The following is a 24,192-nucleotide window of genomic DNA, read 5'->3' as shown; positions in this document are numbered from 1 at the left end:
AGGAAAAGTCTGCTTATACTGGAAAATGTAACACTAACATAGACAAATGTTCAGGAAGACTTAAAGCATGATCCCTGATTGTATGGCCAGGTTGGTAACCGTAAAGTACACAGACATGGTGGCCCAAACTACACAGGGGTGTACCACACGAAACACAGTAGGGTACAATTATATGGTGGTGCTGCTCCTTAGCATAGGTAGAGCCATGGTAGCTTGCATTCAAATGAACTGGTACAACATCTCCATGAATAACCACAGTGAACAATCTGTCCCGCTGGATTCAAATCTCAGAGTCACGGCTATGAAAGTTCACTAATCGTAAGCCTTCGCCATGACACATCCATTTTGTGGAAAACATACGCATCAGTTTTTTGCTTTGAAGACAACCGAATCAGACCCCGTGGCAAAAATATAAATAAATAAATAAATAAATGGATCAATAAATACAACTGAACTAGAAACAACTGCAACAACAAAAATGAGTGCATGAAGACTTTCCCGCACATATGCATGAGTGCAGTTGCTACTGCACCTGTGCGCACACCTGTGTGGGTGCGCGCGCGCGCGCACACACACACACACACACACACAAGATCAACATAATAGAAACAGAATAACAAAAGTCTTTTTACCTGTGTCTACAGATCTACTGTCCTTTTGTCACGCTGTAGGTTTTTTCTGATGCATCATGCTATCAGAGCGTGATTCAAACTAGATAGGTTACAGTGCATAGTTCACAAAGCTGAAACATCCATAGAGACAAATCTATGCAATACAGTTTTGATCATTCAAAGAAGTTGTTTTTGTGTCCTCACTTTTCTCCTGTTCCATCAGAAATCTTTGTTCTCACATGAGTTGATCTCTGCACTTAAATGGAAGTCTTTCAGTGGATGAATCCATAATGAGGAGTGAAACAACAAATGAAAATCATGATTCAGTGAGTAAGTCATTCATTTGTCCTTCAGTTGATTTCTTCTATTGTCAGAATAAATATATTTATTTACAGAGTGATATATATATATCTATATATATATCTATATATATATATATAGATATATATATATTTCCAATGAATTCATTTTTGGTTGCCTTGTGACAGGGGAGAAATAAAAGTGCTCTGTGGGATGTTGTTCTTTGGGCTCTACCAAATGGAATGTGGTACCATATTAATCCAATACCCTATAAAAACCTTTATAAGTAAAGACATGGACATTAGCACTCAATCAAATATGTTTCTCCTCTTTGATCCCAGCTTTGTGTTAGAGACAGCCTAAGGCCCAGGACTGCGCACCAAGCATGAATGCTGTGCTCAGAAACCGGGGCTATCATAGCTGCTGCGGCTGTTGTAGCTGCGGTGACTGCGGGATCGACTCCTGCTCTGGCTCCAGCTTCTGCTTTGGCTGCGGGTCTGACTGCGGCTCCAGCTGCGACTGCGGCTCCGGCTGTAGCTCCGGTTGTGGCTCTGGCTTTGGCTTCTGCTGCGGCTGTAGCTGCTGTAGCTACAGCTACGGCTGGGCCGTGGGGGGCTGCTCTCAGAGCTGGATGATGATGGACTCGGCCGGTAGTAGGGGATTGGTCTCTTCCGTGCACTGTGGGAGAGGACAGAGTGTTTCCGGTGTGGGCAGATGAAATGGATGCGTTAGTGTCATGATCAGGTGCATGAAAGGTTAATACAAGGTTTGGTGGAGTTAAAGGAGAAATGCGATCAGTGCAGGATCTGAAATAGATCAGCATTGTGAGTTAAAAAGACATACAGACACACATAGACACATCTCACACACATGATACATTTCCAGTTAGTGTAAGAGAAGCTTAGATTGCCTTGTTAATTTCCACCCTGGTAGTACTTCCTGCAAGATAATGAGCATTCAAACACAGTCTCCCAGTGGAGGCCAATGCACCAAAAAAGAATCAACTGTCAGCAGTGCAGAGATAAACACTATCAAGGTGGTACTGCTGCCACAAGGCGTGTGCCACCCTGTCGTGTCAGCGGTGCTGAAGGTTGTGCCAAATGGTGCAGCTTCGAACCTTGATTGTATTTATTCTGTAGAACATTTGCATGTGTTACAGCATTAGTCCATAATGGCAGTGAGATGCAGCTTCAGAGTGTGAGATTCTGTGTTTAAAATTCAGAAAGAAGGTAAAGGAGCAAAAAGATAAGCGGGAGGCCATGTTTACTCAACCCTCTGATGGGTTTGCTGTTCAGTCGAGCTTCAGGAGTCAGCACACTGCTGCTGCACAGCAACTGTTACCAGGGTAACAAGCCTGCAGCAGCTCACCATTTCCCCATTGTCTGGGCATCAGAACCTTTTGGATTGGAGCGAGAAATAACAAACATGACATCCATGGCTGGTGCACACGTGGCATAGATATGAATGAGCATCATCACAACAGCTTTTAAAGAAATCATCTATGTTTCACAAGTAGGAAGAGAGAAACATAATTTCATGACAGCTCCAAACGAACCATCAAAAGTAGAAGTTATTGTTTCATTTTCTTTTTTTAAATCAGCGCTTAAATGTTGAGGAATATGAAAAATGTTTCTGCTAATCCATGAAACTGTTCTTCATTTCTTTATTGCTTTGAAAGTTGTTCACCAAGCGTACTGATCTAACAGCTCTGCAAAAAAAGGACGACAGGCAAAATTCTTAATGATTAAATAAATATTTGAAAATAGAAATAGATGCAGTGAAATCATTATAAAATCATTGTTTCATTTCAATGTCCTTTCTCTGTATAGAAGTTAGAAAAAATGGGAAATGTCAGAGAATGTGATATGATTGTACGACCATAAACTATGTCACCTGGTGATCCTGCGGGCCTCCATGAAACTGGGCGAGTCTCTTCTTCGTTTGCGAATTGGAGAGTAGCTGCGTGAGCGGCGGCGAGCTCTGCTATCGGCATCAGAGTGGTTCGCATTTTCCCTCTCCCTGATACAAAAGAACCACGACAGCAGCAACCAAATGAAAACTGATTCAGTGAGCTGTGAAAGAGAAGAAGGCTTTACCTGGAGTTGTTTTGCCTGATGTGGGGGGACCGAGTCTTGTTGGGTCCTCTGTCCCTGGAGCCAGAGCGGGACGATGAATGTCTGCTGCTCAGTGAGCTGCTGCGATTTCGGAGGTTTGGTTTGCTGTGAGAATCATCTTTCTTTTTGCTAGACTTGTGGGCGTGGCGTCCCAGAGATGCTGAGGGGCTCCGGTGGCATCCCTGCGCCCGATTGGAGCGGTGATGACGCTTAAAGGAGTGGCCACCTTTTGACCTGCAACAGTGGGCAAACAAGCAAAAAAAAGGTTCAGAGATGTTTGACAGAAGGATAATATCAAAAATTTTCAACTTGATAGATGTGACATTCCATTAACATCAACTACAGATAATTTGGATTAATTATCAGCTACAGATGCCTACTTTCTCTGATGGTGAGAGTTCCTCCCTCTGTGGGTGTGCTGGGAGTGGGCTGAGTCACTGCTCTGCGCGGTGGAGGGCCCCCTCTGCCCCCGCCTCCTCCCTGACGAGCTCCTCAAGGCTGTGCTTCTGCAGTCCGCACTCCCAACCTTGCCAACTGCGGCGGCCTGTCCTGTTTGGCTACTGCTTGTGTCGCTCTGGAGCCTCTGCTCTCTTGGTGGGTTGGACTGGATGTTGGCACAGCTGGAGGTTGACCGATGGGGCTTCTGCAGAGAAGCAAAGACCAACAGAGCGAAAAGAAGAAGAAAGGAGAAGTAGAAAAAGAGCGTTAGAGATGTTTAAGGCTGTGGAGTCAGTGCTACGGTGTACTTGCCAAAAGAAGGTAAACATCTAAAAGAAAAAGATGTAGGTTTTCTCCATATGGCTTATAGATAGTCCTCTATGGTGCAGCGCATGCAATACTTGGCATGCAAAACCATAATGATTTGAAGAAATTATAATTGCAAAAACAAACAAACAAAAATAAAAGGAGGAAACGAGGGAAATAAAATCAAACAAAAATCAAATAAGTTTAAGAGCAGAGGCAGAAAGTACAGAGCTACAGATTTCTGAGAGCTGAAAAGAGGACTTATTCAGTTTTACGAGAAATGGTTGGAAGAAATTAAACAAAACAGGAAGAGAGGACAACTTGACAGAACAACACAGAAATGGAAGGAACAAAATAAAGATCACAATTGAATCAATCGAATCAGAAAACGAATAGTCTGCTTATGTTTTTCTGGATTTTTTTTCCCCTGAAGACAATTGCTGAGATGTGAACAGCGACCCATTTTCTTTCTTTCTTTTTTAAATGGTTACTCTTGTTTAACTCCCTTTTGGTTAACATCCACTTACCAATAAAGTGGTATTCCCTCCTTTAGTAGGTAAGGTATGAAGAAAAGGGAAAAGTGGGGCAACATAAGTGCATCATTAGATTCACAAAATGCAAGAGAAAAAGACACAAAACCCTTCCCTGGCAGTGACTCATGAGACAGTGTATGAAAATCAGTGGAATAGAACTGAAAAAGCAAAGTGCAGAACCACAGTGTGAAGGGAATCCCACACAGAGAGAACATCCTTTGGATCTGGTCTACCTCCCTAAACAGAGAGGAACTACCCACTGACAGGTGGGGGGGGGTTCTTCTTCACGTTCTAGCAGAGAACAGCACTCTCTCTTCACTTTCCCTCATGCCTACAGGCTTCTACACACACACCAAGCTCAATGGCTCATTGTAGAGGACGCTTACATTTGTCTTACTGAAGTTAATTATTGAAGGTTTTCAGTGAAAGATACTTTTGGAGCATATTTGACTGCTCATGAAATGTAATCAAATTTACTTTTAAAGTAAATGTGAGATCTCCTTACGTGGACTTTACCTGCAACCAGTATGAACTGCCGAGATGACCATTTCCAGTTTCTCCACCATATTTGTTAGTGATGGAGGTCAGATTAATCACTGATTATTCTGGCTGATATTATTGCTGACTGTTCTTTCTTTCACACAGGTGGCGCGATCACCCTGTCGGCTCATTAACACGACTTGGAAGACTAAAGGCTGGACTACAGTGCAGGAAGAGCGATAGTGGCCAAATATTAGATCCATTTTTAAGCCATGTTTAACTATTGAACGCACTTATTGGTGTATGTGTGTTGGTATTTGCTTTTGGTGGTACTTGGAAGTTTTGATTTTACTACATTAAAAGTTTGAAATGTAACCTTAAATAAGTAACTACAATATTCATTCTGCAGTAGTTGTGTTCTGCACTGGGTCAGAACAGAATTCTTGTCTAGCCATTTAAATCTAAAGATATTTTCATCTGTTAGCCTTTACCCCACTGAGCTGCAACACAATATCATTTTACTCTGTAATACCCAAATACTGTAAACACATGAGGGAAGAGATACCCAGAGTAATACTAAAAGAACTGTTTCAAGATTGATTAAAAAAAGGGAGAAATGCCAGCTGGGTCAAATATAGCTTTTGTAGGTTTTTAACTTCTATCTAGATTTAAAAGGATATTCAGGAGCTCACTCTTAAGTAGGTGATACAACGTGTACCTCTTCAAAGGAAGGTGTTTATTTTACGGCTCAGTATGCATTAACGTGAACTGTCTGTGATAATTCATTGCTTTGTATACAACAAAAGCAGCGGCTGAACTTTGCAGTAGGAAACACAGTTATTGAAATTGTTGCGGTGAAAAATCACAAGACGGGTGGTCGGATTCACCGACAAAGGGATGTTGAACAGACAGGAATGTATTCTACCAAAAACAGAAAGAAAGAAAAAGAAAGTATTGGACCTGAGAGATAGAGTGGGACATTGGACTTCAGTATGAAGATAAGGAGGAAAGAGGAAAACCAGAGCTCTACACAATCCAGTCTTTTGAGTTTTAAATAATAATGAATGTCTCAATTTGGTTTACTAAGAGAATGACAGAGGAAAGAGAGAGAAAAACATTGATGTCACTCAGGCTAGGGTGTTTGTCACATTCTTTGTCACAAAGATCACGTGCGTAGGCAAAGCTTTACCTACCTTCCATTTCAATCAGTGACACGTATGCAATATCAACAAAAAACAGGAAAGAAAGAAAAGGAGTGTTCTCTGCAGCGAAATGGGAAAAAGACAATGACCACGTTTAGTATTAGCGCTGCATATTCTGTTCAGAGACTAATGAATGGAGAAAAGAGAGGAGAGGAAAAAAAGAAAATCCAGATGAAGTTCAAAACAGAACCAAAGGAATGAGTCTACAGGAGAATCTATATGATTTGCTTTGTCTTTTTTTGCTTGTACAAATGCAGCCAAATGTGTACTGAAATACATGTGTGTGTGTGTGTGTGTGTGTGTGTGTGTGTGTGTGTGTGTGTGCGTGTGTGTGGGGGGGGTACAAAAGCTAGCGCGAAGGGAAATAGAGGAGGAGGACTACATGCAGAGGTGACAGATGTGAGAGCCACGGCCATACATTACACGGATGAACAGGTGAGGGAGGGAGAGAGGGAGGGGGGAAGAGGTAGTCACTGCTAAGATGAACACCTAGAGAACAGGACCCCAGCAGCAGCACTTCTCTGCTCCCAACTTAGCTCAAGGCAAACCTTTTCTTTTCAAATGATGTTTTTGAAACACGAAAACAAGAGCAGACTGTTACTGATGGTGTGCCTGAGCTCTTCCGGCTGTTTGTGAAAATATTCATTAACAGAGGCCAAAAGAACAGTTCTTATCCACTGTGCAAGAGTCAGCCATGTCAGGGTGGTTCCCAGCGAAATGGCCGTGTGCTGCTCTATTAAAAAAGTCGGAATTCTGTGTCACACTGTTAAGCTGCTATGTCCCTGATAAAGTTAAAAAATGGTTGATCTAGATATAGTCTGATCTGAGGTACTTTGGAAAAATGTAGCTCAGTACTACATAAAGCTTTACATCTCCCAAAAAATAGAAATAAAACCCACCAAAGAAGATAAATAGTAACTGAGTCCATAGTAGAGAAGGATTCTTTTCCCTGTAGAAATAAGATGTTCATTGCATTTCATTGGAGATTTGTTATTTAATGAAACAACTCTAAACACATTGTTTTAGGTTTTCAAACGCCAATAAAAGCAGCACACAGCTGAGCATTTGTTTCCTACACAGTGCATGAGACAGATCTAACCAGAACTGTAGGATGACTGTAGGAACATCAACAGGGACATTAGACAACCACAGCTGCTACACAAGCAGCTTCAGAAACACAGAAACTGTCACATCGCTCACATCCATCTTTAACTGCATCCTGGATCTGTCACACATAACCATTCAACTGATTTCAGTAAAGGATAAATATTTGATGTTCGGGCAGCATTCCCAGCACTGTCAAGACTAGCAGCATCCCATCTGAACACCCCCAACAACCTTGGAACAAACAGACTTCCCCATTCTGTAATCACCTGACCAGAAAGACTAAAGAAACATCAGTAACATGAAACACCCCACCACCAAAGTCAACATGCACATCCACATGGTAAAGACACGCAGCAGCACTTGTTTAACTCATGGCTGGCATGGCAGGAGCTGTGTGGAGGCCTGTGGAAGAGGAGCAATCTATCACAGAGCAGAGTGTGCGCTTGAGAGGAAAGAAAGCTATACTGACATGAAGAAACTGGTGCACATACCCAGTTAACCAACTTGGTCCAGTTCCAAAGCATTTGTGTGCTTTTTGTATAAATGAGACAGAAAAAATGGGGCATTTATTCATGTGTAAATATACTACTGATATGAAAATGATAAACAATAATACACAGAGAGAGAGCATTAAGAAACATGCAAGCAGGAGTTGAAACAGAAGTCATCAGAACTCTGCAGTGAGTGTTTTCACAGTTTTGGATGTTTTGTCATTTGATGATGATCCCATTACAGGAAACTAAGATGATATGATGTGGAAAGTCATTGTCGAATTTTAAGACGGTCCCCTCCAATATGCAGGATTTATAACTAATAATTAAAAATTGGAAATAAAATTACAATATTACTGTGTGAACATGTGTCACAAGTGCCATAATTAACATGACAAACCAAAACTACTGAATTTGACATTACTTTGTGTTAAGTGCTAAATCCATCAGCAATGCAGATAAATCCTGCCATCTGCTGGACAGCAATATTGTAATTTTTCTTTTAACTCAAATGTGATGCACCGTAATTGTGATGGTGTTCTTTTGAAATCATGCAGAGCTGTTCTAAGGATTTTGGACTTTGTGAATTAAAACACTGTTGTTGTCTTAATATGTACCTGTTTATTTAAATTGTTGCATATTAAAACCAAACCAAAATGAGGCTAACTGACTGTAATCCTATGAGGACCATGTTTTTCAGAGGCTGAGAGTGACATGAAAAGCAAGCTTTCATGCTTGGTCTATTGTGTTATCCTTCCGTATTCAGTGAATCTATGACATGGAAAATTCTAAAAATTCAAAAATTTTAAATAACGGCACTATCCACATTTGACCTACATTGACTCCAATTCTTCTAAACCACGAGTTGGTTCGTTTCTGTTTTGATATCTTCTAGTTTAAATCCTCCATAAAAGCTTGGAGAGAGGCCTGAGTGATGGAACAGAGGCTGCAACTCGCCCTGCCTTTGACACAGCATTTTGATCGAGATGTGCATTAAGTAATTGCATCAGTTTGGATTGCAGGCTGTTATCACATTAAAACATCATCAGACGTCCTTGACTTTGACTCATTATATCTGCAGGGATGCATCTCATTCTTGACTCTCTTCTCTCTTGAAATTGAAAAAACAATCAGATCTGTCTCTTTCTTTCAACGTGGCCTACAATCATCTGCTCATTATAAACCTACCTATATTCACATTTGCCCAAGTGGTACGATGTGTGCTGCAGCTGAAAAACATTTGTCTTTGTGCTCTCCCTTTTTAACCAGTAAACAACTAAAAAAAGAAAAAAAGATGGAGGAGTCAAACAGAAGCCAAAGAAGAAGCCGCAGCAAGGAGCATCTGTTACAAGTCTAGAATAAAATAAAAACAACAGACAAAATGACAAAATAAATGTTCCGTTTTTAGAGATATGAATTCATGTCAACCAACACACAAGCGTGACAGTGGAGGCACTTCTGTGTTTGAATATGTGTGTGTATATTTGAGTGGGGAGGGGGGTTATGGGGCAAAATAGAGGGGACTACATACATCATGACTCTTCTCGCCCTCAGTTTGATTGAGTTTTCCGGTCTTGCCATTACGGTTTCTCTGGGTGTGATCCCCGTTGTGCCAGGTGGTGGAAGTGTTGGTGGTCGGGGAGAGCAACGCGCTGGACTTTGACCGGTCCATCCCGTGCTTAGAATTCTTTCTGCAAAAGAAGAGAGCAGTGCTGCTGTATAAACCACAGAGGGTAGTTGGGTGGCACTGAAAACACACACTCTCACACATGGAGCCATTTCTCACTTCTCTTTCAGTTTATCTCTGTAAATTTCCCAACACAAACCCAAACCCTGTGAACCCAAAACAAAAGCCGATTACAGCATGAAATAATCTATATTCGGCCCAGCCAGCAGAGTCAAATCATTCTGCATGAGTATGGGCAGAGATGTATCTGTAGCTGTAAATATCACAAACATACACAGTCTGTAAGTCTGAAGAACCAAGTAATAAGTAAAAATGCACCTAATCGACTGTGACATTGTTGAGGGAGAACAGAAGTTCACTTTACACAAAAAAAGACACCAAATTCAGATACACTGTGTGTTTGTGTGTGTGTGTGTGCGTGTGTGTGTGTGTGTGTGTGTGTGTGTGTGTGTGTGTACCTGATAGGAGATTTTGAGGTGCTCCAAGTGGAGGAGATGGAGGCGCTACGGGAGCTAAAGCAGCTGCCTTGATACTGTGAACTCCTATTCGGGGTGTCTCCTGATGACCTGAGGGATGACAGCAAATGGAAAAGGTAAGCAAACACACATTCAGATCCATTTACATGTAAAGTCATGGGGGTTATATACCATGGGGACAATGCAGCGAACACTGCAGTCTGCCCAATTGTTGAATAGTTCATGCACGGACAGACATTTTCAATATATATTCTAATGGAGCTGTCGAATGGCAGGGCTATTATGCTGTACTCACACATAATGCTCAGAAGAGGGGTCGTATGGCCATTAACATTCAAAGGCTATCTGGCTCAGTTATAATAGATGCATAATATCAATAATAGTTTATAAAAGGGTGAATGTAACTTCAAGAAGAAAGCATATGGATAATGACCATGCAGCTTTGCCATAACAAGTTCCAAAGGTGTCTCACCTCTTTTTCTTCTTGTTCTTGTCTTTATGCTTGCTCTTTGGGCTGTCTGACCTGCAAGTAAGACATCATGTTTATTCTCAATGTCAGTGTCCCACACACTGTGTGAGATAAAACACAATCAACTTCGCGGCTCCTACAGGTGAAACTCATCTGTGGCAAAATGCACAGAGCTATAAAGAGTGACAGTATTGATCATGTCATGAACTACTGGTTTTATCCACACCTGTATCTCCTCTTTTTCCTGGAGCCAGAAGCAGACCTATGAAAATAAAAATGCCATCATCGTTATCATGAATGGGGCCAATGCCTTATATATTGACCTGGTTTATGGAGTGAACTGCATTCATCCAGATTTTCTATTAATTCACAAAATATACTTGATTTACATTCTAATTTCCCCAGTCCTGAAAAATTATAATTATAACATACAGTTGAGAGCTAAATGCTAAGCATACATCTTTATGTGTTGCATGATGAGCTCATCATTCAGCAGATGTGTTGGATTTTTTTTTTGGGAGTAATCCACATGACTTTCATTATTTCATTATGTGTAAAATGAAATCTGTTTTAACTGTGATTTTAAGTAGAAGATAATTCCAGGGAGGCTTTCCATCCTTAAATGACTTCACCTCCATATCCCTTTCACCCTCACTACAGTTTCCATGGTGATTAGACAGGCCGGTCTGTGAGTGCTATTGCTATTTTCCCAGAGCTGTGTGCCTGCACACCTACAGCGGGTGGCTGCGTGGGAGGCCGAGCTAGTGTTGATTTTCTGAGAGCAGAGTAATAAAGCTGTCACAGTAATGTATGTGGTTCATTTGTGGCCCCATCCTGAGGTCCCAGCTACAGCCTCCTGCCTACAGTAGCCTACACCTCCCTACTGGAGTGAAACTTTGGGGAATAGCCTTCTTTTGGAGCAGTGAGTATTGTAGAACACCACTGTCACAACATTTGATCTCATCACTTGGGAAAAGCAAAAGTCTTCAATTGTTTGATTAATCAATATTTTTTAATGCTGCTTCTGTAATCTTTCACTTTTTATACAATCCATCCCTTCATGTAGTAACAGCAGTTGTATAATCAGTTTCATACATCTCTTTGTATGTGCAGACCTTGGTACTGATGGCTTTTAATGGAAGCTGTTGCCCAGTTGCTTGTTTGCCACCGAGACTGGCTCTGAATCAAAATGCCAATCTCATTCTCACCTCCTCTACTTTTACATGTGTCCTTACAATGTTTTTTAACATTTTATTTCCCCCTCTCTATTTATTTTTCATCCATCATTGTGACTGTAGCCACTGACAAACCTTTTAAAATGTCAGCATGTCTTTCCTGTGCTGACACATCTCTTATGCCACACTCACCTGTCTCGCTTGTGTTTCTTTGTACTCTTCTTTTTCTTCTCTCTGTGAGGGGGTGAGGAACTGCCAAACCTGTTGCAGACAAAGAAAACATTTGCATCTCACGACTGCATTCTGCCCCTCCTGGGCTACCACCTTATCGTGGTGGAGGGGTTTGCGTGTCCCAATGATCCTAGGAGCTCTGTTGTCTGGGGCTTTATGCCCCTGGTAGGGCCACCCATGGCAAACAGGTCCTAGGTGAGGGATCAGACAAAACGTAGCCCAAGACCCCCTAATGATGGAAAACAACATTGGTCCTACGCTTCCCTTGCCCGGATGCGGGTCACCGCGGCCCCCTCCTGGAGCCAGGCCTCGGGGTTGGGCACGTTGGCGAGCACCTGGTGGCCGGACCTCTGCCCATGGAGTCCGGCAACATGCGACCCCCTTCCCATGGGCGCACCACCTGCAGGAGGGGCCAAGGGGGTCGGTTGCATTGTGTGTTGGGTAGCGGCCGAAGGCAGGGACCTTGGCGGTCTGATCCCCGGCTGTATAAACTGCCTCTAGGGACATGGAATGTCACCTCTCTGGTGGGAAAGGAGCCTGAGTTGGTGCGCGAGGTTGAGAAGTTCCGACTAGATATAGTCGGCCTCACCTCGACGCACGGCAAGGGCTCTGGAACCAGTCTTCTCAAGAGGGGTTGGACTCTCTACCACTCTGGAGTTGCCGATGGTGAGAGGCGACGGGCAGGGGTGGCAATTCTGTTGCTCCCCAGCTCAGTGCCCGTATATTGGAGTTTACCCCGGTGGATGAGAGGGTAGCCTCCCTTCGCCTTCGGGTGGGGGGGCGGATCCTGACTGTTGTTTGTGCCTATGGCCCAAACAGCAGTTCAGCGTATCCACCCTTTTTGGAGTCCTTAGAGGGAGTGCTGGAGAGTGCTCCTTCTGGGGGCTCCCTCATCCTCCTGGGTGACTTCAATGCTCACGTTGGCAATGACAGTGTGACCTGGAGAGGTGTGATTAGGAAGAATGGCAACCCCTGATCTGAACCCGAATGGTGTTTTGTTATTGGACTTCTGTGCTCGTCTTAGAATGTCCATAACAAACACCTTGTTCAGGCATAAAGGCGTCCACATGTGCACTTGGCACCAGGACGCCTTAGGCTGCAGATCGATGATCGACTTTGTGGTCGTGTCATCGGATTTGCGGCCGCATGTTATGGACACTTGAGTGAAGAGAGGGGCAGAGCTGTCAACTGATGGTGAGTTGGCTCCGATGGTCGGGGGGGGGGGGGGGGGGACAGACCGGACAGACCCGGCAGACCCAAACGTATTGTGAGGGTCTGCTGGGAACGCCTGTCAGAGTCTCCTGTCAGAAGGAGCTTCAACTCACACCTCTGGGAGAGCTTTGATCATATCCCGGGGGAGGCGGGGGACATTGAGTCTGAGTGGACCATGTTCCGTGCCTCCATTGTTGAGGCGGCTGACCAGTGCTGTGGCCACAAGGTGGTTGGTGCCTGTCGTGGCGGCAATGCCCGAACCCACTGGTGCGTCTGTGCGATCGGTGTCAGAGTTTGGTCCGCATTGCTGACAGTAAGTCGAACTCGTTTCCAGTGAGGGTTGGAAATGAGCTTCCTCCGTAGGGTGGCTGGGCTCTCCCTTAGAGATAGGGTAAGAAGCTCTGCCATCCAGGAGGAGCTCGGAGTTGAGCCGCTGCTCCTCCGTGTTGAGAGGAGCCAGATGAGGTGGCTTGGGCACCTAGTCAGGATGCCCCCTGGGCGCCTCCCTGGTGAGGTGTTCAGGGCATGTCCCTCCGGTAGGAGACCCCCGGGAAGACCCAGGACACGTTGGAGAGACTATGTCTCTCGACTGGCCTGGGAACGCCTGGGGACCCCCCCGGATGAGCTGGAAGAAGTAGCTGGGGAGAGGGAAGTCTGGGCTTCTCTTCTTAGGCTGCTGCCCCTGCAACCCGACCCCTGATAAGCGGTAGAGGATGGATGGATGCACTGCATTCTGGCTTTTCAGAAATTATGCAAATCTGTTTGATTACTGTTAGCAAATGATTTTCTAAGAGTTAAGCTCCACACCTTCTTTCCATTTCTGTTCTGACCTTGTCAGAAGACACTTATAGATTTTGATGAGCCTGTCTTTTTTTTTTTGTGCAGAGAATCTCCATCTAGGTGTAGTATCTGATAGCCCCCAAAATAAACACTAGACTATTATTTAATTTATCTGTCAACATTAAAGGCAGGGGGGCCCTGCTTCCTCTCACCGGCTCCTTCGGTGACTAGATTTTTTCTTCTTCCTTTTCTTTGGACGAGGGGATGGAGAGCTGCTGGATTCTCTCTTCATTCTGGTTTGGAGGACAACAAAAATCAAGAGCACCATCAAAAGTTTGAAATGAAGAAAAAAATGTTATTATTCAAATTGTTTTGAAAATGAATACATTTGTAATGAAATTTATTTTACTGTTGTGGCACAAAGTGCCATTTCTCTCATTTCCTAAATTAAGTTTTACATCATACTCGCAAATCTTTCACTTGAACATCCTTCTAAAAGAGATTGATAAATCTGGATTCTGGATTCTTCCTGGGTAAATAAAGGTTAAAAAAATGTATGCGTGTTGCCATGGAAACTGCAAATTGCAGTAAGGAAATTAAATATTCCATGTAACTGACATATACTGAAAATATGATGTAATGATACAATAACATCGACAGAGCTATACTCACAATGGGTGGAAAAAGAGTTGCTGAAGGATTGGAAGAGCATTCATTTTTTTTATTGTTAGAGAAAAAGCAGGGAAGAAAACAAACATGTTTAGCAATTTAGTTGTTGCCAGATTTAAATATATTTTTTTACCTGTTGTCACTGTGATAATCTTGGTCATATTTTTCATCGTCATAGCCAACCAAATCAGAATCCTCTGCATACTGCTCATGGTGGTAGTGCACATTGTTGACCCTGAAAACAAAGTCGAGGCCTTCACTTTGCTGTTTAACAGTTAAAAACATAGAAAAATCTATTGAATTAGTCCAAACACTGCTTCTGTAATTATTCCAACTAGACTAGAATTTTAGAGTTGACTTCTCTGGCTGGTTACGCATCAAAAGGTAAAAATGGACAATATTCTGCCTCACAAAATGATGAAGGCTCAGGCTCCATTAAATCTTAAACCCTATTAAATCTAAAAGATAAAATTAAGGATGCCAGTTTTTTTAACAGTGGATCTGGATAAGAATACAGATGTCTGTAAAGCATTTAAGTTGACAGATGTAAAACCTTGAATGTGTTTCTGGTCCATTTGTTTATTCATCTTTAGCCTATTTCTGAAGCATTTCCCTGCTGTAGTGTAGCGATCCCTGCCTGACATTTGGATCTTCCCTCGCACGTCTCCCAGCTTGTCTCTGCTTCATAACTTTCTGCACTCTTGTGGTCATTTTGAGGCACTCTATCTGACCTTGAAGGCTCTACATGCATTAAACAAAAAGGGGAGAAAACAAATTGCTTTTATTCGATTTGATCTGTGGTATGATCTCTCCCTAACCCCGGCACATCATGATGACCTCTGAGGTCATGTACTGATAGTCCTTGAAATTGCGTCTCAAAAGATCAAATACAACGGTTGTTTTTAAGTTTGATTTTAACTTTTACTTAATAATTTCATCTTGAAAGTGAAAGACAGGTTCCATGTGATAACTAGATATGTCAACAGCTAAAAATACAACAGAGGGCTTGAGTCTGAGCACAACAAGTAAGAGAGCTGATGACTGTTTCATTGTTGATGTTAAGTTTTGGCTGCTTTTATTTTTAAATATTAAATTCAATAAATATGATTTAAACCAATTACTTTAGAAAAATGTGCCTGAAGATTGAAGGTGGCTCCCAGAAAAACAAATATGGTCCACACATTAATTTACACCATACCCCAAAAGATGAAAAAGTATGTGAATACATGGAAAGAGTTGGTAATTTCCTAGAAATTAAATGCTATATTCACTAAATAATTTCTATCTAATAATAGCCTTAGGCATTTATAGTTCATGTGAAGGCCAGAGTTGGCTGCAGTGATCAGGCATGTGTTGGACCAACCTAAAGGGATTTACACAGTGAAGTCCTCCTTTCAGTCTGTGTTCCATGCATTTTGCAGTAAATCAGTGTGGGCATCAAAAACAGAATTAGGAGCTGGCTTGTCCATGATATACTGTATGTTGGTGGTTTACTGCTCACCTGACCCATGGTCACCTGAGGGCCTTAGCAAACCAACCCAAATATTTGTCATTTGGCATTGATGGGAGCCAATGAGTCCAACTGGCTCTGTCATGCACTGCTTAATTGTCCGTGTCAGTCAACAGCCATTGTAGCTGATTTTTCAATTTACGGTTGGCCTGTGTGCAAGGCAGGGTGATGCTTTAGTGAACTCTTGGTGAGAAGAAAAGGAGTACGATGAAAGTCTCTTTCATCATACTCCTTTGGGCACAGAACATAAACTATGTATCAGTATAGTATTCGTTAACAGATGGCTACAACCAAACAAAACATTCTCATGAAGACAAACGGGGTAATTTGCTTGCGACATTTAATGTAGGTTACTGACATTTTACTTAATGACATGTACTCAACATGTTCCACAAAATGGGGATGTTGCATTTGCACTTTGGAGTGTGGGGGTGGGGGAGAGCAGAGGTAGAGGGAGGTGTGACTCACGACACATTTGGTTATGATCAACATAGAGTGCCCAACAGGCAACCTAGCGGTGAAAAAAAAACGTATTGCCCATTTTTCAGCACAAATTTTCAATATGATAGACGTCAAGTAGTTTGCAAAGACCTGAAAACCTCAGGGCAGGGTTTCCTTTTCTGATTATAGGAACAGTCCTGCAATCAAGTCATTATAACAGCTCCTATTTGGGAGAGTTCATTGTTTAAGGTTACCCCTAACCCAGTTAACCCCATGGCAGTAAATCAAAACATTCATGAGACACTTCCTCTTCCACTGCCACTGTGGCAGGCCCCTGCAGATCCCCCTCTCTCTCCACCATTGTCATGGTTTCAAAGTGGTCTGACTTTACATGCCAGCAGAAGGGCAGAGGAGGTTCACTAATGATTTGGGTGTGCGAGAGAGGAAACCTCAGCATTAACAGGAATTAACTGCCAGGGACTGGTTACGTCTCCCGTGCCATGCTGCCTCTCTCAATCATCCACTCTAGCTCCTGCGATGCCTATCCTACTTGTGATGAATGAAGAAGCAGCCTCTGCGAGTGTATGGCGTACTGTGATTCAGACAAAGATGAGCAACCATTTATTTCCATTCAGGTATGATCCTGCCTCAGATGAGACGCTCTCCTTCTGGCCGTGTTCTTGAAGCAGGAGTGAAACTGAATGCTAAATAAAATGACACTTATCATGGCAATCTTTGCCTGATTGGCTTTTTAGATTAGAATAGATTTTAAAATGCTGTTGTGGCAAAGATAATTCTTTAGAGCATCGGGGTTTAACTGTAAAATCATCCAAAAGCCAAGATTTAAATTCAGATTAATGAAACTTTTGTGATTTTGACACCAAAGACTTGGTGTCATATGGGCTGGCAGGCCGTATTCTACAATCTCATATTAAATAATTTCATCTAACTTTTGATAGTTTAACTCAGTTGTTAGATTTACAGTGGTTTGAGAAAGTTTGGGTACCCCCTCTGAGGTTGTGTAATAACGGACTCTGACTTCACACAAAATTATCTTGGTGGCATGTCCTTCATTTGCCCATAAGAGCCAAGTGTTAGCTTGATTTCCAAACACAGATTTTAAGTATCCATAGTATGCAATTGTATGAAATTAAATCAAACGTAAAAAAAAATAGGCTGTGTAAAAATGTGGGAACCCTTGTCATTTTGTTGCTTTGATGGCCTGTAACTAAATATCACAAGATAATTGGACACACAAAGTTGGTTTGGTGAGCTCGTTAAGCCTTGAACTTAATGAGAAAAGGTATTTAAGGTGGCCAAATGCCAGTTCTCATTCTGTTTGACTCTCCTCTGAAGAGCTGCAACAAAACCTCAAAACCAAGATTATCCAGCATTATGGTTTAGGGGAAGGTTACAAAAAGCTGTCCAAAAGATTTCAGCTATCAGTTTCCACTGTCAGGAACTGGAAGGCCACAGGCACAGTTCTTGTTAAGCCCAGAAGTGGTAAGCCAAGAAAAATTGCAGAGAGGCAAAGACGAAGGATGGTCAGAATGGTTAAAAACAACCCACAGACCACCTCCAAAGACTTACAAGCATATCTTGCTGCAGACGGTGTCGCTGTGCATCGGTCAACAATACAGCACAATTTTCACAAGGAAAGGCTGCACGGAAGAGTGATGCGGAAGAAGCCTTTTCTTCACAGTCGCCACAAACTGAGTCGCCTGAGGTATGCGAAAGAACATTTGGACAAGCCAATATCATTTTGGAATAAGAAACTGTGGACTGATAAAACAAAAATTGAATTGTTTGGTCACAACAAGAGGCGATATGCATGGCGGCAAAAGAACACAGAATTAGAAGAAAAACACCTGCTTCCCACAGTAACATTTGGTGGAGGTTCCATCATGCTGTGGGGCTGTGTGGCCAGTGCTGGTACTGGGAATCTTGTTAAAATTGAGGGTCGCATGTATTCCACTCAGTATCAGCAGATTCTTGAGAATAATGTTCAAGAGTCTGTCACAAAGTTGAAGTTGCGCCGGGGATGGGTGTTTCAACAAGACAATGACCCCAAACATTGCTCAAAATCTTCCCGAGCATTCATGCAGCGGAACAAGAGCAGTGTTTTGGAATGGCCATCCCAGTCCCCAGATTTGAATATCATCGAGAATCTGTGGGATGACTTGAAGCAGGCTGTCAATGCTCAGAATCCTTCAAATATCACTGAATTGCAGAGGTTTTGCCAGGTGGAATGGGCCAAAATACCATCATCCAGGATCCAGACATTCATACAGGCTGTTATTTTTGCAAAAGGAGGCTCTACTAAATACTAATATGATTTTTCTATTAAGGTGCCCAAATTTATGCACAGGCCTTTTTTTGTTTTGGGGAATATTGCACATTTTCTGTTAACCCAATAAACCTCATTTCACTGCTGAAATATGATTGTGTTAATCAGTTATTTGATATATCAAAATTAAGTTGTGAATTAAAACACTCAATGATTGGTGAATAAAAATAATGCCAATTGTCAAGGGTGCCCAAACTTTCTCATACCACTGTATATATCATAATGTTTCACAGAACCTCATATATTAATTTTTGTGAAATGTCTCCTCAGATACAAGGGTAATAGTTTCCACTGACTTTTCCTAGTTGCACAGTTGCAACATATTTAGGGAGAAAATGCTTCTGGAAGCAGATGTACTTACACTTGCTGCGGATGTGACCCCACTCTGGTGATGACACCCTCTTTGTCCATCAGCATTTGTCTGAACGTGCTGACTTTCTGGCGAATCTCCTCCTCTGTGTATCTGAAGGTGGACATAAAGACGCAAGGGTAAGTGGGGCTGTGCATTAGTCATCCAGCTCCAACCTCCAATCTCAGAAATGATCAACCTTCCACTTTTATTGACTAGTGAAACTAGCTGTCCCTCTGTGACAGCAGCAGGATGAAAGTGGTAAAGTATCTTCTTCTTCCACATGTCAAGCAATGATTGACCAATAGGCTGCTCTTTTGAGATATAATTTCTGCCCTCTTCAAATGCACTCTGTATTCTTCACATGTGTTTTGGGATCAAGTTTTCATTATCCTCAGACTAATTCGGTTACAATGCCACATAGAGCACATTCTGACTCTGGTGAAAAAGCAGACCATGCTGAAAGGTGTTGACTTGATGACTGATTTATTTTCAGTCTAATTTGCAACGCAGTGCTGGATTGTTACTGCTAATGTGTCTAAAGTTTGACAGAGCAGCAATAATCTTTTTAGACATTTCATCCTTTTCCTGACTGTGCCTTTTGGGTGAATTAGTTCCCCTTTGTCAGGCTATTTGATTATGTGTGTGTGTGTGTGTGTGTGTGTGTGTGTGTGTGTGTGTGTGTGTGTGTGTGTGTTTGTGTGTGCATGCATGCACGTGTTAATGCATGTGTGTGCGCATGCGCGCTTGCATGCATGCATGTGATGAATTAAACATGGTGATAGCTTTGGGCTCTGAACATTGTGATATTCATGGATCTGTGAGAGACAGTAATAACAAACGAAACAAAGATTGAAACATCCTCTGTCCATTTCATTCTCTTCTGCAGTATTTTCTAAGGACAAATGTCTTCAGTCAATTTAGAAGTGCAGAGTCTTTAATAAACTGGCTTACAACAGTATTTTCACTGTTCCACAAAAACAGAGATGAATGAAAAAAGTCAGGCTAAACAGCATGGATTTAAAAAAAGTTAGCAAAACTACTTACATGTCAACCTAACTATGACTGAAAAACTAACTATTCTGAGAACTACGGTAAATAGCAACCCAAGGGCACACTGATAGGCATTGATTTTTATGAGGAAATGTCACTGTTTGCTGTTTGCAGAACATTTTTCTGCAAGCCATCCCGAAGCACAGAACACAGACCCCTTTAGACTGTGCGTCCATTAATTGTGCTGCAATGTGAGGCTAATGTGGTTGCTAAGATTGAATAGCACAGGGAAGGCAAACACAAACTTCTCAACATTTGTATTTCAGGAAATAAGCTTGAGTTCCACATTAAAATGGTTTCTGCCTCGTGTGAAATGGAGTTGAATTGATATCCTCAAAAGTAACAGATTATCTACTTGGATAATATTAACTGGATAAAGCACACAAAAGAAACGTGAGAATAGACCTCTTCTTAGCTCTATAAAGGTGCTTTTGTGCTCTCGGTAGTGTAAATATACCAAAATTCACCTTAGTCTTATCTCAGGCTTGTCCCCTGTTTGAGGGAAACTTATTCAGAAAAGATGTACCTGAAACTACTCTTGCTGTACATGTTTAGATGCTACTAAAGGAATATCACAAGAGAGGTTTTTGGTGTTCTGCAATTCAATATTTTACTATTGAAGAGAAATTGGGTTGTATGCTTTAATGTGCACGAACAAGAGTTATGCTTCTCTTTTGGGTTGTTTTTTTGCATGTGGAAACACATCTCTCTACCTAGAACAAACATATATAATTTTTCAGCTTTGTGAGGCAGAAGTATAACACTGTCTCCTTCATTTTACTAAAATATTATCTTTTAGCCAATATAACAATGTGGTGAGTTTTAAATGCAACCAAAAATGCAAAAAGTGTGTTCTAGAGAAGCTAAACATACATTAGCTTGCAAATAGAAATAAGTGAAGCCTGTAGCAAAAGGCTCAAACCACAGGAGTTCTAATAACTAAATCATTATGCTTCAGGTCCTGCTAAAACCTCTTAAAAAAATCTTTAACATTTGCATTTATGGAAGCCAAAGAGATTAAAATTAGCATATGGAATCCTGAAGGGTCAACATGAAATACTATTGCTGGTGATCATGAAAAGGTAGAGTTAGTAAATTTCTTTCCAGAAAAGTATTTTCAGCAATCTATAATATTTTTTTACATGAACAATACATGGTTCTCTTTTTTTGAGTAAAACTACAGTGAAAGAGTTGTGTTGTGGGTAGCACAGACACACTTTAATTGCTTCATCCAACTAATTGCCTCCATGGGTGAGGCTAGCACTCAAAGGAGTCTAATTATTGAGGCTGAATCTCTGCCCAACTGGACTGAGAAGCATTTGCCATGATCAGCTTTAGGAGCTTTAGGAGGAGCAAAAAGTAAATAATCTTCCCCAAACTAATCCTTTACTGAAGCTTCAGTCAGGACACAGACTGAGAAGTGTTGCAGGGCCTAGTGACTTAAATCCATCACAAATGAGCACAGATTCCAATCACTATTTTAACTGCCTCAAATACTTGGCCTTGCTCTTTCTCTCCATCCCTGTGTTTTATCCCCTCATCCTGTACACGTGCAAACACTTGTTAAATGCAGAGAATTAGAAAATGGAGAGGCGAGAGGAGATGTGCCATTCCAAGTTGGCAAATCATGTTCTCATTCTTCTTAATGCTTAACAAAATGATTTTATTCTGTCCAGAGTTTAAATGCTCAGCTGGACAGTCACCATTTAAGTGCAAGTGTTTGCCAGCCCAAGCTGTGCAATTTTGACAGGTGAGGAGATTGTCCATCTGTTCTATCTGGACACGATTAGACTAGCAGCTGCTGGGACATTATGGCTTGTTCACAAGTTGTAAAACCAGGAACCACTGTATCTCTGTCAAGAGAAAGTAGACAAGGACAGATAGACACCTGACTGCCAGTTTTTTTCTTTTTAACCATTTGGCAAGATCAATCAATCTTGACACTACCTGCAGTCTGAAAGAAGCCCCTACCGCCTAACATTCATGTGCTGGAAAAATGGAATGAGAAAAAAAGTGAAAGAAAATGGAATCCATCTCCTCCCCCACAGGCACACAGGTTTAACCATCTTCTGCATAATTTTCTAAAGAATTCAACTGACTGGTCACTGGTTTGTGCCTGCCAACTCTTGTCACTAGACAAAAAAGGAACACACTTGATCTTTAGTTGATGTGATCATTCTTTATTAATAGACAAATGATTAACCTTTCTTTGATAGATGTGATCTCACTAAAATGTCATGAAGTATGAGCAAGTTTCCTGTAAAAGAACAGCGACATGCAGGAACCAGCACAGGTTGCAGTCTTAACTGTGCCTTCAAGCTGCAGTTATTCAAGCAGGTATTTGTGTGTGAGCCTGTGAATTAAGGCCATCGCTGCAGTTGCTACAATTTGCATGGCTGTGGCATGAATGCACACTCAGCTCATCCACATTTTCTGCTGGAGGACACATATATTAATAAAACAGAATTCACTGTGGTTGCTTTGCAGTGTTTGCTTCTGCAGTAGCCTCACTAATTACCATTAAGTGAGGCTGAGACTATTCATGTAAACTTCAGATGTTGCCTGAAGAAATATCACAATCGAGTTGTGATGAGCTGCTGCTGTGACATCCACAAGATTGTAAAACAGTGTCAGCCTTCCAGAGATGCTCTAGGCAGAGATAAAGAACTGCAAAGGTTTTCCACATTACCGTAATCTCAGTGAATGCAGCAACCTGCAGGACATACTGCCATGAGCCTACACGGTATTATGCTGGGAACTGTAGTAGATATGTTTGCATATGATTTGAAGCCATATAGAGGCTGTGGACATGTTTAAGATGCAGCAATGACTCAGTTCCTTTATAATTTGTTGTTATTGTATGTCATTGGAGATTCAGCAATACGCGGAGAGATCTCATGGAGAGATCTCATGGAGAGATCTCATAGGTTTTCTTTTATTTCTCTATTTTGTTGACTACATTAAGGTGACAACATTGCAGAGAAATGCTCATTTTTATTTTAGAAAGCACTAAAACAGAATTGTGGCAATGATTTTTTTTTGTTCCAAAGTGTCCTATAAATTCCTAATCTGATTTTCCCACAATGGAGAATGGTTCTTCTCATCAAAAATGAACATTACAAACAAACAATGTTCTCCTAATTTGGATGTCATATTTCTTACTCTTTCTTGATTCTGCAGAGAGGTTTTTCATCTGTGTCTCTGCTATTTCTCAATCAGCACATGTTAGCCATCAGAACAATGACAAGGATGTCATTCCTCCCTTGGAAGCTGGTTTTGAACATTATTAAATGAGTTAAAAAAGGCTGCTGTCCAATAAAGAGCTGGTTCTCTGTAAATGCTCCTTGCAGAGCCCCATATTCCAGGAAACATAGGATGAAAAGGAGCATGCTGTATAATACTTTTGTTTGAATTTATCAGAGGTTTGTTCATGTCATTGTGTCTCTTATAAAACCTGAATATAACTTTAACCACTTCTTTAAAATAGAAAATATATCAGGAAATGTAGTGATAATGCAGTCCATACATGCATTTAGCAAAAAAGCAGTTATTTTGGAGCTGCTCATGTGTAACATACTGCAACCTTCATTTTTACTGGTTCTCTCTACTGGAGTTTGGGCTTTCTCAATATTGCAACAAAAATGACTTTTGGCAGTTAACAGCTTTCAAATGTATTGTTTTGTTACAGTCAGTGAATGCAGCACACCTATAGAAATGTACACTTTAGCATTAATCTCTGTGGAAAATGCAAAAAGCTTTCATGGTTTGCACATAAGCGGCTTCAAAATAAGTGAATTACAAAGAAACAATAAACAGCTCCTGCTTGACTTTAAATGTTAATGTTACTTGACATCAAATATAGATAAACACGCTGTCAGATTTGTGAAAAAAAACCCACTTAAATTTCTCAATATGAAAGCTTTTCTGTGGCTAAAGCTCAATCTTACAAATATTTGAGTTCCTTTAAATCTTCTAAATGCACAGACTGCATATTTAAATATTATGTAGTATAAATGAGCACGAGAAAAATAGAAACTACCATCTTTTTCAGTCACATTTGTCACTTAAGTTGGAAAAGAATAATAGCCCCTTCTAGCATTTTAAGTAATGCTGTCAGAAATCATCAGACAAATGCATCACGGATGTGAGTAGGACACCTAAAGCAATTAGGAACTGAAAATATTGCTGTGCTGGAACAGAGATAATGAGTA

The 24,192-nt window shown here is 41.4% G+C and overlaps 1 protein-coding gene across 1 annotated transcript in view; it reads right to left on the bottom strand.

Moving 5' to 3' along the window:
• Positions 1–290: 290 nt before the first annotated feature.
• Positions 291–24,192, bottom strand: part of srrm3 (serine/arginine repetitive matrix 3) — a 63,096-nt gene continuing 39,194 nt past the window's right edge. Inside the window, exons 4-15 of the mRNA XM_029848785.1 lie at positions 18,941–19,042; positions 14,415–14,516; positions 13,825–13,905; positions 11,582–11,650; positions 10,441–10,476; positions 10,218–10,268; positions 9,728–9,835; positions 9,114–9,273; positions 3,406–3,668; positions 3,008–3,259; positions 2,805–2,930; positions 291–1,589 (exon numbers count right to left, since the gene is read on the bottom strand). Of these exons, the coding sequence (XP_029704645.1) occupies positions 1,310–1,589; positions 2,805–2,930; positions 3,008–3,259; positions 3,406–3,668; positions 9,114–9,273; positions 9,728–9,835; positions 10,218–10,268; positions 10,441–10,476; positions 11,582–11,650; positions 13,825–13,905; positions 14,415–14,516; positions 18,941–19,042 (1,630 nt within the window). The 3' untranslated portion in view covers positions 291–1,309. The remainder of the gene's footprint in view (positions 1,590–2,804; positions 2,931–3,007; positions 3,260–3,405; positions 3,669–9,113; positions 9,274–9,727; positions 9,836–10,217; positions 10,269–10,440; positions 10,477–11,581; positions 11,651–13,824; positions 13,906–14,414; positions 14,517–18,940; positions 19,043–24,192) is intronic.

The sequence above is a fragment of the Takifugu rubripes genome, chromosome 15 (genome assembly GCF_901000725.2).
Source record: "Takifugu rubripes chromosome 15, fTakRub1.2, whole genome shotgun sequence".
NCBI classification, from domain to species: domain Eukaryota; kingdom Metazoa; phylum Chordata; class Actinopteri; order Tetraodontiformes; family Tetraodontidae; genus Takifugu; species Takifugu rubripes.
This window is presented reverse-complemented; position numbering and strand designations above follow the sequence as displayed.